The sequence below is a fragment of the Heptranchias perlo genome, chromosome 10, assembly GCF_035084215.1.
Source record: "Heptranchias perlo isolate sHepPer1 chromosome 10, sHepPer1.hap1, whole genome shotgun sequence".
NCBI classification, from domain to species: domain Eukaryota; kingdom Metazoa; phylum Chordata; class Chondrichthyes; order Hexanchiformes; family Hexanchidae; genus Heptranchias; species Heptranchias perlo.
In genome coordinates, this window is record NC_090334.1 from 58,178,042 (window position 1) to 58,191,332 (window position 13,291).

Sequence of the window (13,291 nt, forward strand, 5' to 3'; positions counted from 1 at the left end):
ACTGATACTAGTATTTTAATTCCAGATTTTATTTAATTAATTGAATTTAATTAATTGAATTTAAATTCCCCAGCTGCCGTGGCAGGATTTGAACTCATGACTACGGATTATTAGTCCAGGCCTCTGGATTACTAGTCCAGTAACATAACTACTATGCTTGAATGCTAAAAAGGGCAGTCACTCTCACCTTACTTATGGAATTCAGCTAATGTCCATATTTGGGCTAAGGCTGTAATGAGGTCTGGAGACAAGTGGTTCTGGTAGAACCCAAACCGAGCACGGTGAGCAAGTTCTTGGTGAGTCAGTGTCGTTTAATAGGACAATTGTCAACTTTTTCTATCACTTTGCTGATGATTTGAAGTAGGCCGATAGGGTGGTAATTGGCCAGGTTGGATTTGTCCTGCTTTTTGTGGACAGGACATATCTGGACAATCTTCCACATTATCAGGTAGATGCCAGCATCTTTGCTAGAATAGCTTGACTTGGGGCATGGCTAGTTCTGGAGCACAGGTCTTCCGCACTACAGCCGGGATGTGTTGTTGGGGCCCTTAGCCTTTGCTATGTCCAGTGCATTAAGCCTTTTCTTGATATCACGAGGAGTGAATCAAATTGGCTGAAGACTGGCATCTGTGATAGTGAGGACCTGAGGAGGAGGCAACTTCTGGCTGAAGATAGTTGCAAATGCCTCAGCCTTATCTTTTTCACTTACATGCTGGGCTCTGACATTATTGCAAATGAGTATGTTCATGGAGCATCCTCCTCCCATTAACTGTTTCATTGTCCACCACCATTCACAACTGGATGTAGCAGTGCTGCAAAGCTTTGACCTGATCCACTGGTTGTGGGATTGCTTAGCTGTCAAAAGCATGCATGCAGTACTATGTTGTAGCTTCATCAGGTTGGCACCTCAGTGTCAGGTCCAGGTATGTTCTCTTCTACACTCATCAAACCAGAATTGGTCACTGGCTTGATGGTGATGGAGGAGGGGGGAGATGTGCCAGGCCAAGAGGTTACAGATTGTTGAGGTATACAATTATGCTGCTGGCCCTTTGAGCAGTTAGATCTGTTTTGAATGTATTCCATTTAGCACGGTGGTAGTTACATACGACAAGATATAGAGTATCCTGAATGTGAAGATGGAATTTGGTCTCTGCAAGGAATTCACTCCTACCAATACTATCATGGACATATGCTTTGGCAACAGCTAGATTAGTGAAGACTAGGTCAAGTAGGTTATTTTGACATCTGCCGCAAGACCTGTCTGGCAGCTATGTCCTTCAGGATTCAGCCAGCTTAGTCAGTGATGGTACTACCCTATTCTTGGTGATGGACACAGTACATTCTGTGTCCTTGCCTCTTCCAAGCGATTTTCAACATGGAGGAGCACCAATTTAATCAGCTGAGGGAGAACAGTAGGTGCTAATTAGAAGGAGCTTTCTTTCCCCATGTTTGACCTGATGCCATGAGACTTCAAAAGGTTTAGAGTCAATGTTGAGGACTCCCAGGGACACTACCCACCACTAACCACCACCTCCCCCACCCCCAGCAACCAAACTATAAACTACTGTGCCCCAACTCTGGTGGGTCAGGACATACCCAGAGGAGATGATGGAGTCGTCTGAGACGCTGGCTGATAGATATGATTCTGTGAGTATTACTAGGTCAGGCTATTGATTGACTAGTCTTTGGGACAGCTCTCCCAACTTTGGCACCAGTTCCCTGCTGTTAGTGAGAAGGACTGTGCAGGGTCGAGTGGGCTAGGCGTGCCTTTGTAGTATCCTGATTCGATGCCTAGGTCACAGCTGAGTAGTCCATCTGGTTTTATTCCAGTTATTCTTCATAGCGGTTCGACACAACTAAGTGGCTTGCTAGGTCACTTCAGAGGGCAGTTTAAAGTCAACCATTTGGTGTGGGACTGGAGTCACAAATCAGCCATGGGAGCATTACAACTGACCCGATCCTGTCCTTATTTAATACACTTACATGTGCATTTTCCAGTCAGAATAGTAACTGGGAATGGGAATGCTGGTTTGACTTTTGCATCCATCTTCATAGTTCAAGGATGTCAAGGCAACTGTAGCATTCTCATCTCATTTGAGATCAGCTAACTCAGCACAGACCAAAGACATATCAGGGATCTTCCTGGTCTATATGGAGCACTACACTATCCGTAGATATGATCTTTGCTCTACTTAGTTCGCAATCTGAGCCACACTGATTGGAAACATCACCTTACAGGTGAATGGGGGGGGGGGGAAAAGAGGGATGAGATGAAAGTCACACCTGAGCTGTTCTGCAGTAGGAAGTGTCCAGTCAAGCAGATTAAACATGCACTGCCAGACAAATGAAACATCTGAAACGCTCAATCAATATTTCAATTAGAAATTTGAAAAAAATGGAGCATCAGATATTAATAAAACACCAAACTGGATAAGGAAATTCAATGATCCCCCAAAGAAATCAGTTTTGTGATTCTCAATTTTACAGCAATGTTTTTTGTTGATAATCTGTAATTTGAGCCGAAGCTACCCACCTGATACCAAGCATTGTAGTTATACGCAGCCTGATTAGCCTGCAGGTCCCCACTCATCAGCTGGGTAGATGCTAATGTTGCATCAGTCCTTTGCTTTTTCTCCTCTGGTTCTTCTGACCTGTCACATTTTAGACATATATATTTAAATGCACTTCATTCTACAGCAATATATTTATTTAAAGGGAAAGACATTTGTTGAGAAAATTGAGAAACAACCATATATTACATCCTAGGTCACAGAAAAACTATTAAAAAAATTGCAAATTTAAATTACTTTTTGTTCAAAGATTACAAGAGGAATGTTCTATGGTAATAAAATATGTCTCTGTAATTTTACTTTATCAGAAACTTGTTGGACTGGATGGCATCTCATTTATACCTAGGTTTGAATCAGACAAAACAGAATAAAAGTTTAACATCTCCAACACTTGTCCATGGTGGCCTCAGGCCTCGCTTCTGCCCACTGGCTCTCTTCTACAGCCTTGCCCTCCCTACTATGCACAGCCAATGGCTACCCTCATCTCTGCCTTTAGGAATGCCATTGCACCCCCACTGCCCGGTTGGCCACTGTTATGGCAGCTCCGTTCCCAGGCTTGCTACTTGGGTCTTAAGGTGCTCCTGCTTCTCAGTGGCAGTTATAGCAGTCCCAATGCATGTTAAAAACTGCTCCCCCCTTCCTAGGTTGTGCTTAAGGCAGCCCCAGCCAACCCACTTCACACTTGGCCACTGACCTTTATAGCCACCCCATTCAGTGGTTAGCAGTAATGGCAGCTCCATGCCCTACTAAATCCTTCCTGCTTATGGTTGCCCCACTTGATCTTTCCTGGTTTAAAATTTCCTACTCCCTGTTAAACAAAATAACAAACTCTCCAGCCGAAATTCAATCCCTACTTGGTGTTTTCACTCCTTACTTATGCCAGCTTGGCACTTTGGCCTCACTCCCTGCATATTGTGGCTCCGTCCAGTCCAGCTGTCTACTCAGCTTTTCCCACCTTAAAAATATTACAAATTGAGCCCCGATGCCCTCAACGCTTACTGTGGGGCTTTTAAAACCTTTTTCAAAACATTGCCCTACTGCCCATTCTGGAGTGGGGGAGGTTTCTACAAAAATAATTTTGAGGTGCAACCCAGTAGTCCCACTCCCCACTGAAATTACTAAAAATAAATTTATAAGGGCGGCCACACTTCCTTCCCCCCCCTACTCCCCGCCTCGGACTTCACCACGTGAAACGCCACAAGACCATGAGAAGTTTACACAACGAAAAAAAAGTTAAATGTGGAAATTTAAATTTTTAATAAATTCTTCCCTTTCTTGGTCCCTTGTCAGCACATACCATACCCAGCAAGACAGTAACTTACTTTTAGGCCTCTGCTAATGCCACTTCTGGCAGAACCAAAGTGGGTAAATGGAGTTAAGATACAGATCAGCCACGATCTAATTGTATGGTGGAAATAGGCTTGAGGGGCTGAATGGCCTACTCCTGTTCTTATGTTCTGTGACCCACTGCAAGGTGCATTAGTACAGCTTGGGGCAATTCTTTCTGGGAATTGTCTGATCCCTGCTAAGCAACCAACACCATGTATAAGGAACTTCAATTGTGAATTGGTGTCCTACCACTTTATGACAGTAGGCTGATGTTCAAACATACTGTGTCATTTTAAGTATGGATCAATTATCATACCAGTTTTGGCTGCAAGCAGTAAAACCCAGTTTTAAAATTGGGGTAGATAGAAAAGAGGAGACACATCAAGGAAACAAAACATTTACAATAAAGGATGACCCTTTAACACAAATAACTTGGGGCTCCTCAATCAACTCTTAATCCATTGTTATTTATATATTTATTAAAAAACACTACTTGCCCATTTTCTGCCTTTCTTTTAGATGATTCTTGTTCTTTTAAAAGCTTTTGATGTTCATCATAAGCTACCATGAGTCTAGGAAATAGAACACAATTAATGCCAGTTCTCTGACAAATAGGTTAACCTAGTTGCTTGAAATTTGATGCCTGCTTCAAAATGTTTTTGTATCTTCCAACAACCACGTTTAATGCTCAATAAGTATAATTTTCCTCTCAGAATAGCAAAATGCACACATTTCATCCCATCCGATAATATTACAGCACCCCAACTTAATAATTTTGTGAAGTAAATTCATAAAATATACATAAAATATTGTAGGTAAGCTGCATATATCTATGCTTTAGTCCTGTAACCTGCTCCATGCAGATAGACAGTTGTAGTAGAAACTTCTAAATATATTAATACATTAAAAAATTTGGCATTGTTCGTGGTAGAGTAATATTGCTACTCTCTTTAATTGTGTATTTTTATTTTCAATCACAAAGTGCCACCACTGGTGTGTGTTCCTGTTATTGTGTATTCTAACCAGCTTCCCAAGTGGTATATGGTGTACTGACACATGCAACAGGCTCCATATCATGTGTTGCTCCACTTAACCAATAGGGAATGTGGATGAAGGTGAACCAGTTATGTTAGCATTTCAATTCAATCATTTAAATGAATGAAAAAATAATACCTTTAGAATAATATAAACATAGTAACACACACAACAGCGCCTTAAGACAAAATTAAACAAAGGTCATTATAGCTAAACAGCTGTACCTAGGATTTTCCAAAAGGGAATGGATTTTTCTCAATCTTGCTACATGTCTTAGGATTTCCCAATTAAAAACAAACTGGTTAATTGTGATTTATTTTATTTCAAAATCCTTCGATTACTGATTACATGTGAAGGCGACATTCTGATAAAAACAATTCAATGCAGAATTCTGTTGAAGAATTCCAATTACATTTTAAAACAGAAGAAACATGTAATTTAAACTCAAGGTCAACAATAAGGGCCAAAAATTCATCAGATTTTTAAAAAACTACAATTCTATGCCATTACTGTTTTCACCAGTTTCTCATCAAGCAAGCAAATTTAAAAATATTGAAATTGTTTATCATCAGAATATCACCTTGTTTCATACTGTGTGTCAAAATGTAAATAAAATTCACCGTTTCACATCAGAGCCGAAGTCCTCCAAAAATTCAACTTTTCGCTGGGAGAAGGCTATCCTTGTTTCTATTGGCATCGAGCTACTTATTGCTTTGTCAAAAGCATTCAGAATGTTTTCCTCATTCAGTTTGAGATCTGAATTGTATTCAAGTTCCAAGAGATTCAGATACAGTTTGGTGCTTTCCTAAAATCACAGAACAGGTCAACATTACCATCATCCCATATGTTTGCAAAACCCAGTAATACTACCTAGTTAAAAGATGGCAATACTTTACTCATTTCATAGAAACTAACTGACTACATTTAATTGGCGAGCTCTCAAGTCAGAATCCTGAATCGGATTCCCAGTCTTGACAACAGTTTGTACTTGGGCATCCTTGGAGGAGTTGCACTCGTCTCAGACTGCTTGGAGAATGGGAGGGAAAATAAAAATCGGCACTTTTTTGAAAAATACATATCCTGAACTGGTGACAATTTTTTGTCGCGCGGGGGGGTAAAGAAAACATGCCCAGCTGTATACGGCATGGTATATGGTAGAAGAATTAAGCCACTAGAGCTGTTCCAAAAGGTCAAATTACTATAAAAGGTAATCTGAAAATACACAGGAATGACGAAGGTGAAGCTTAAGTAAAAATGGTTCTGTTCTAATTGCCCACAAATATGTTTATGAAAAGACTGTGATCCATTTAGAAATACTGCACATTACCACCAAAGATCCATATATTAAAATATTTTACTAAACAAAACATGGCAATTTTATCCAGGGTTTAATAGATGTTGCCTCACCTAGCCACAATAGATACTAAATTTTGCACAGGGTATAAGTTTCTTTAGGAATCCATTGATAGAACTAAAATCTGCAGTTAAAGAAAACATTAGTTCTGATTTTCAGAGTTTTTAAGGTTGCGCATCACAATTCCAGGATTTTAAAATTTAAATGCTGTTACAGTTGCATCCCTGTGACTGGTTAATAAGGAAATTGGAAATGCAGTGAGTACAGTACCCACAAGACCATAAACACGCACACAGACGTTTGAAAATATTTGAGAAAGGCTCAACACATAAAACCAACTATAAAACATATTTGGAGTTCCTCCCTCCTCCTGGAGCAGGTTAAATATCAGCAGCTTGACCTCCTGAACATCAGGCATGTAACCTCAGGTTGGGATGATATTAAAATTCAACAGAGATTAAAACAGTACTGATATTTCAGAGTCGGCTTGTTACATGTCTTACGAAAGGATTCATATTTACAGCATTTGAATTGTACTTCGTACTCTTTGGTCACTCCAGCTATATTGTAGACAACAATCTAAATAAAGCGCAAGACTAATCCTGCTGGATTTAGAACATACATCTTTCTCCTCACTGAAGCAGAGGAGGTGAAGAAGCAATAATCGGGTGGGGAGGGGGGGGTGCAGGGAATGGATAAAAGTGAGAACGTAAAGTCAATCAAAAGAAGCTTCAAATACACCCTTTATATTAGAAAGGTAACTTAGAAGTGGAGCTATCCCATCCCTATAAACAGCTGATGAAAGCAAAAAACTGGTTGCCCACACAATCTAATTGATTAACATTTCTGTAATTCAATTTAAATACTGGATCAGTTACCGTGGCTTCTAACAGTATAGAACGAGACAGATTATGCTTGAGAAAAAATACTCTGCGTGCACAGCGTTTCCCCTTTTTTGCCACCACTCATTCTCTGTGGTGAAACAGCCTCATGTTATAAAGATAGTTCAATCAGCAGGAGAAACTGAATTTACACAGCTGCTTTTGAAAGTGGCTCTGTACTGAAACGAGTTAGCGGTATTTCTCTCATGGGATTGGTAAAGAATCTTAGTAGCTGCTATGTGATCCAATGCAACCTAGGTTGATTTTAAAAAGCTCATTAAAATAAATGTTACCACTCTAATTTAATGCAGAATGGTTGCAGATATCACAAGTTGCCTCTGAACCTCACCAGAACTTAAATGTGCTTTGCTCTACAAGCTTGGTTAGCACAAGTCATTGTTTTAATGCTGAAGTTTACATTTGAAATAACTTCCTATGTCATACCTTATCACAGTCTATTGCTTCCACCAAAACCTTCCTGGCCTTGGGAAGACTCTTCTCTACTTTGAACAAAAGACGAGCCAACTTCACAGCATAGAAAGATGCTTCACTGGGTGTTTTACTGTTTTTAATAGCATCTTGTAGCAGAAACACTGCTTCATCTATGTTTCCATGGCGACGCTCGAGGCTCACCCGTCTTAAGCGGACCATGGCTAACCCTGGTACAGATTCTTCTAATGTTTTCAGGATTCTTCTTGCTTCATCAATGATCCCTGAGAACAGAAATTACAAAATAAAGACAATGCCAAGTGAATAAAATATTTTCTATACAATTATTATAACTATGCTTGGAAACTGGTCACTGTCATCATTGCAAGAGTGACATTAGCCCCACTTTACTAAGTCCTTACAAACCTACATCGATTCATCACCATAACACAAAGATTTATATCAAATGGAATTAAGCAGTATGGATTCAGGTTTATTTTGATGATTATTTAGCAGCTTACCTTGCTGTTCCTCAAAAGCTGCCCAAAGTAAGTGAACCATGGGTTTCTTGGAGAGATGAACGGTACACGCTCTGCTGTAAACGTGTCGCACGCCTTCATTACTGTGGTTTTCCATGTATTTAGCATACTGAAAAAATTGAAAATGTATAAATAACATTGTGATTCAAGCTAGTGACTAGGTTACAGATTGGTGAATACTTTTTGCCCTGAGGTTTGGATATTTTTGAATGAGAAAAGTAAATGAAAGCACTGGTTGTTCAGTTAATACTGTCCGTCTGATTTAACTTTACTGCTAAGATCAACTTTTGGAAAGAAGGGCAGAATATTACTTTGTACTTTGATGGTAAAAACATTACAAATCAATCATGAATTACTGACCAGTCAATGGAATGATAGAACTATACAATCTGTGGCACTTCCAAGGATACAGATGTGCATTTAACAGCCTGGCAACCCTGCCCTTTGAGGAAACCCAAGTCAGCAGAGATCAAATTAAACTTCATTTCAGAGTTTAGAGTCCAACATTTTAACTAGGGTTACAGCTTCTGGGCCACCCTTGAAAATTTTTTTTTTGGGCCTTATTACAGTCTAATACTACAAACCAAACAGAATTCCAGTATAAACAGACTGATCTGTAGATTCAGGGCTTTGTACTAAGTAAAAAAAGGTATCCTTTAAGTAAGGTTCTAACACAAACACTTACTTACCTTTATCCAGAAGTCTTCATAAAGGGCACAAGCAACAAGACACCTCTCAAACAAAACCACCACACGTTCCAGGGTTCCATTTTCTATCTCAAAGTCAAGGTAATCTTTCCAGTTTTTTAGCTGTGCTTTTTCCAATGGCTTCACATGAAAGTAAGGCCGTTTAATCTACCATAGGAGGCAAACAAATTACAAAAATATTTTACCATCATACAATTTAGATCTTGGTTTTTCTACATGAAAATATGCTTATGGTATCACAGAATGTTGCAGCACAGAAAAGGCCATTCAGCATACCAACTCCACACTGGTGTTTTTCTCTAGAGGAGTCATCTAGTCTAATTCCACTCTCCTGCTCCTTTCAATATTTTTATTTTTCAAGCAATTATCTAATCCCTTTAAAAAGAATTTATGGACTCTGTTTCAACTGTTTGTGACAGAGAATTCAACATCACCAGTAAAGAATTTTTTCTACTATCCCCTTTAATTCTTTTATGACTATTCCTAAAGTTGTGCTTTTTGGTTACTGTCTCACTAACCAACAGGAAACAATTTATTATTTATTCTATCAATAATCTTGAAGACCTCCCCAGAGTACCACTTAACCTTCTCAGTGGTAGCACTCTCGCCTCAGAATCAGAAGGTCATGGATTCATACCCCACTCCAGAGACTTGAGCACGTAATCTAGGCTGACACTCCTAACAGACAGTAGGAATAAACAGGTCATTTTCAGTTTGGCAGGCTGTAACTAGTGGGGTGCCGCAAGGATCAATGCTTGGTTCTCAGCTATTTACAATCTATATTAATGACATGGATGAAGGGACCGAGGGTAATGTATCCAAGTTTGCTGACGATACAATGCTAGGTGGGAAAGTAAGCTGTGAGGAGGACACAGAGTCTGCAAAGGGATATAGACAGATTAAGTGAGTGGACAGGAAGGTGGCAGATGAAAGATAATGGGTGGGGGGGGCGAAAGTGTGAGGTTATTCACTTTGGTAGGAAGAACAGAAAAACAGAATATTTTTTTTTTAAATGGTGAGAAACTATTAAAATGTTGGTGTTCAGAGAGAATTGGGTGTCCTCGTACAGAAAACACAAAAAGTTTACACGCAGGTACAACAAACAATGCTAGGTGGGAAATGGTATGTTGGCCTTTTTTGCAAGGGGGTTGGAATACAAGAGTAAGGAAGTCTTGCTAAAATTGTATAGGGCCCTAGTGAGACCACAGCTGGAGTCATGTGTATTGTTCTGGTCTCCTTATCTAAGGAAGGATATACTTGCCTTCGAGGCAGTGCAACGACTGTTCACTAGATTGATTCCTGGGATGAGAGGGTTGTCTTATTAGGGGAGGTTGAGTAAAATGGACCTATACTCTCTGGAGTTTAAAAGAATGAGAGGTGATCTCATTGAAACATACATGATTCTGAGAGAGCTGGACAAGGTAGATGCTGAGAGGATGTTTTCCCTGGCTAGAGCGTCTAGAACTAGGGGGCATAGTCTCAGGATAAGGGGTCAGCCATTTAAGACTGAGATGAGGAGGAACTTCTTCACTCAGAGGGTTGTGAATCTTTGGAATTCTCTATCTCAGAGGACTGTGGATGCTCAGTCGTTGAGTATATTGAAGGATGAGATCGATAGTTCTTTGGAATCTAAGGGAATCGAGGGATACGGGGATTGGGCGGGAAAGTGCAGTTGAGATGGAAGATCAGCCATGATCTTATTGAATGGTGAAACAGGCTCGAGGGGCCATATAGCCTATTCCTTATGTTCTTAGGGGGTGCTGCACTGTCGGAGGTACCATATTTCAGATGAGACATTAAACCGACGCCCCATCTGCACTCCAAGGTAGAGGTAAAAGATCCCACTGCACTATTCGATGGAGGAAAGTTCTCCTGGTATCCTGGCCAATACTTATCCCTCAACCAACACCTAAAATAAATGACCAGATCATCTAATTAATTGCTGCTTGTGGGAACTTTATGTGAGAAAACTGGCTGCTGCGTTTCCTGTATTACAACAGTGACTACAGTCGAAAGTACTTCTCAAAGGCCATAAATTGCTTTGGGACATAGAGTCGTGAAAGGCGCTATAGAAATGCAAATTCTCTCTTATTTACACAGTTTAATTCAAATTATTGGTTAATTTAAAATTTTCAGTGCAAAGAGCAAATTTGAATTATCAGCAGGCTGTACTCAACTGCAGCATAGAATTTTCTACAAAATCAACATTAACTCTTTGGTTTTCTATTCTGTGCATCCAGATACAAAATCAAGGTTTCTGTTTGCTTTTTATGGCTTTATCTACTTGCACTGCCACCTTTAATGATGTGCATATTTGCATATCATTTAAAATCTTGCCATTTAAGGTTCATTGCCTTTCCCTATTCTTCCAAAATATATTAATTCATACTTTTATACATTAAACTGCATCTACCAGCTATGTACCCATCCTGCTAGCATAGTCTTTCACAATCCTTCCCCATTTGGTATCACCAACAAATTATGCTAATGTTCCCTCAGTTCACAAGTCCAGATCATTTACGTATGAAGTAACTAGGATTGGGTCCCAAAACTGACATCTATAGAACACCATTCCTTCTAGTCCAAAAAGCTTCCTTTTACCTCTGCTCTCTATCCACCTCTGCATCCATGTAGACACACTCCTGTTAATTCTTGTGTGATCATCTTTACCATAAGTTTCTTACATGGTGCTTTATCAAATGCTTAAACAAAATCCATATAAACTACTTCCAAAGCATTTTGTTTATCTATCCTCTGTTATTTCTTCAAAAGAATTCTTTAAGGGATCTCAAATATAATGTGTATTTTAGAAATCAGTGTTCATTGGTCCTGATGAACTCATGTTTCTTCAAGTGTTTCGTAATTTCATCCCATATTTTAGACTAGTATTTTACAAACTAAAGCAAACTAGATGACCTATAATTTCCTTGCTCCATCTCTGTCCTCTTTACTGAAGAGCGAGAGTCACATATGCTCTCCAGACCTCTTGCACAATTTTCCTTTCCGCAGAACTTCGGAAAGTTATAGTCAGAGCCTCCACTATTTCTTCAAACACAAAAACCCAAGTGATTTCTTGCAAACTGAATCAGGCCTTTGTCACAACAATGCTTAAAAGTTGCAGGGTCCAACTATTCCATCTCTTGCCATTTTTTATGATTAAAGATTTTTGCTTTCAAGTTACCAAAAGTAGATTTACATGCAATCAGCTGCTCTGTATTGTTGAATAGGTAAAGAATACTAAATGCAAAAATACATCAAATATAATTACATCTGCAATCAAAAGACATTTAAAACAAAGTAGGGCAGGAGAAACACATGGCCTGAATTAGCTGGTTTTATTGTAAGCCAGAAGGGATCAATGGTGCAGGAAACAGCTTGATTGCACATTGCTGTTTGGAAGACAACATGGCCACAGAACGACCATCTTTTTCTGTACTGTGCGCTACAGAGAACAACCACAAACTCAAGAAGTCTGTAAATACTAAGTGCAAAATAGGTGGGCTACCTCTATGACTAATGTTCTTTTAGATCTCCAGGGAAACAAAATGTATATATTTTCCCTCACTAGTTCATGGTTGTACTGTGCAATTATAAATCTTATATAAAATAGCATACTTCAGGTTTTTAGAATTTTTACATTGAAATTACTTTTGCTTATATTTACAATTGTTAAAAATACTCACCCCTTCCTCAAAAGTCCATCGTCTGCTAACTTCATTCTCATTGTGATTATAGGTTTCCTGACGAACTTCAATTATTCTATGACGCATATTCTCTATTTCAGAAACAATCTAGAAGAACAAGAATATCGAATTGTCACCAGACACAAGTGATAACAAAATGAACCAAGCTGGGTGAGACCAAATAAGGAGGTAAAGAGAAAGTAAACAATTCAACATCCCAAAAACAGACATGAAGCATGGAGACTGAGTTCATAGAATCATAGAAAGGTTACAGCACAGAAGGAGGCCATTCGGCTGGCCCATCGAGTCCGTGCTGGCTCTATGCAAGAGCAATTCAGCTAGTCTCACTCCCCAGCCCCATCCTCGTAGCACTGCAAATTTTTCCTTTCAAGTACTTATCCAATTCCCTTTTGAAGGCCATGATTGAATCTGCCTCCACCACCCCCTCAGGCAGTGCATTCCAGATCCTAACCACTCGCTGTGTAAAAAAGTTTTTCCTCATTTCACCTTTGGAGCTTTTGCCAATCGTCTTGAATTTATGTCCTCTGGTTCTTGACCCTTTCACAAATGGGAACAGTTTCTCTCTATCTACTCTGTCTAGACCCTTCATGATTTTGAAAGTTATTAATATTAGTCAAGAAATCCCCACCCCTGAAAAAATGTGTAAGAGTGTGTGCGCGCGAGTGGGAGAGACAGAGAAAGAAATTGGGATGAGTGAGTGAACATGAAAAGGAGAACTAGGGTCTGGGAGAAAAAAAAACAAA

At 39.4% G+C, this 13,291-nt stretch overlaps 1 protein-coding gene across 1 annotated transcript in view; it reads right to left on the minus strand.

Moving 5' to 3' along the window:
- The window catches only part of prpf39 (PRP39 pre-mRNA processing factor 39 homolog (yeast)), a 48,522-nt gene that overhangs the window by 10,656 nt on the left and 24,575 nt on the right, over positions 1-13,291 (minus strand). Inside the window, exons 7-13 of the mRNA XM_067991862.1 lie at positions 12,528-12,635; positions 8,827-8,991; positions 8,120-8,246; positions 7,614-7,882; positions 5,555-5,739; positions 4,397-4,471; positions 2,534-2,651 (exon numbers count right to left, since the gene is read on the minus strand). Of these exons, the coding sequence (XP_067847963.1) occupies positions 2,534-2,651; positions 4,397-4,471; positions 5,555-5,739; positions 7,614-7,882; positions 8,120-8,246; positions 8,827-8,991; positions 12,528-12,635 (1,047 nt within the window). The remainder of the gene's footprint in view (positions 1-2,533; positions 2,652-4,396; positions 4,472-5,554; positions 5,740-7,613; positions 7,883-8,119; positions 8,247-8,826; positions 8,992-12,527; positions 12,636-13,291) is intronic.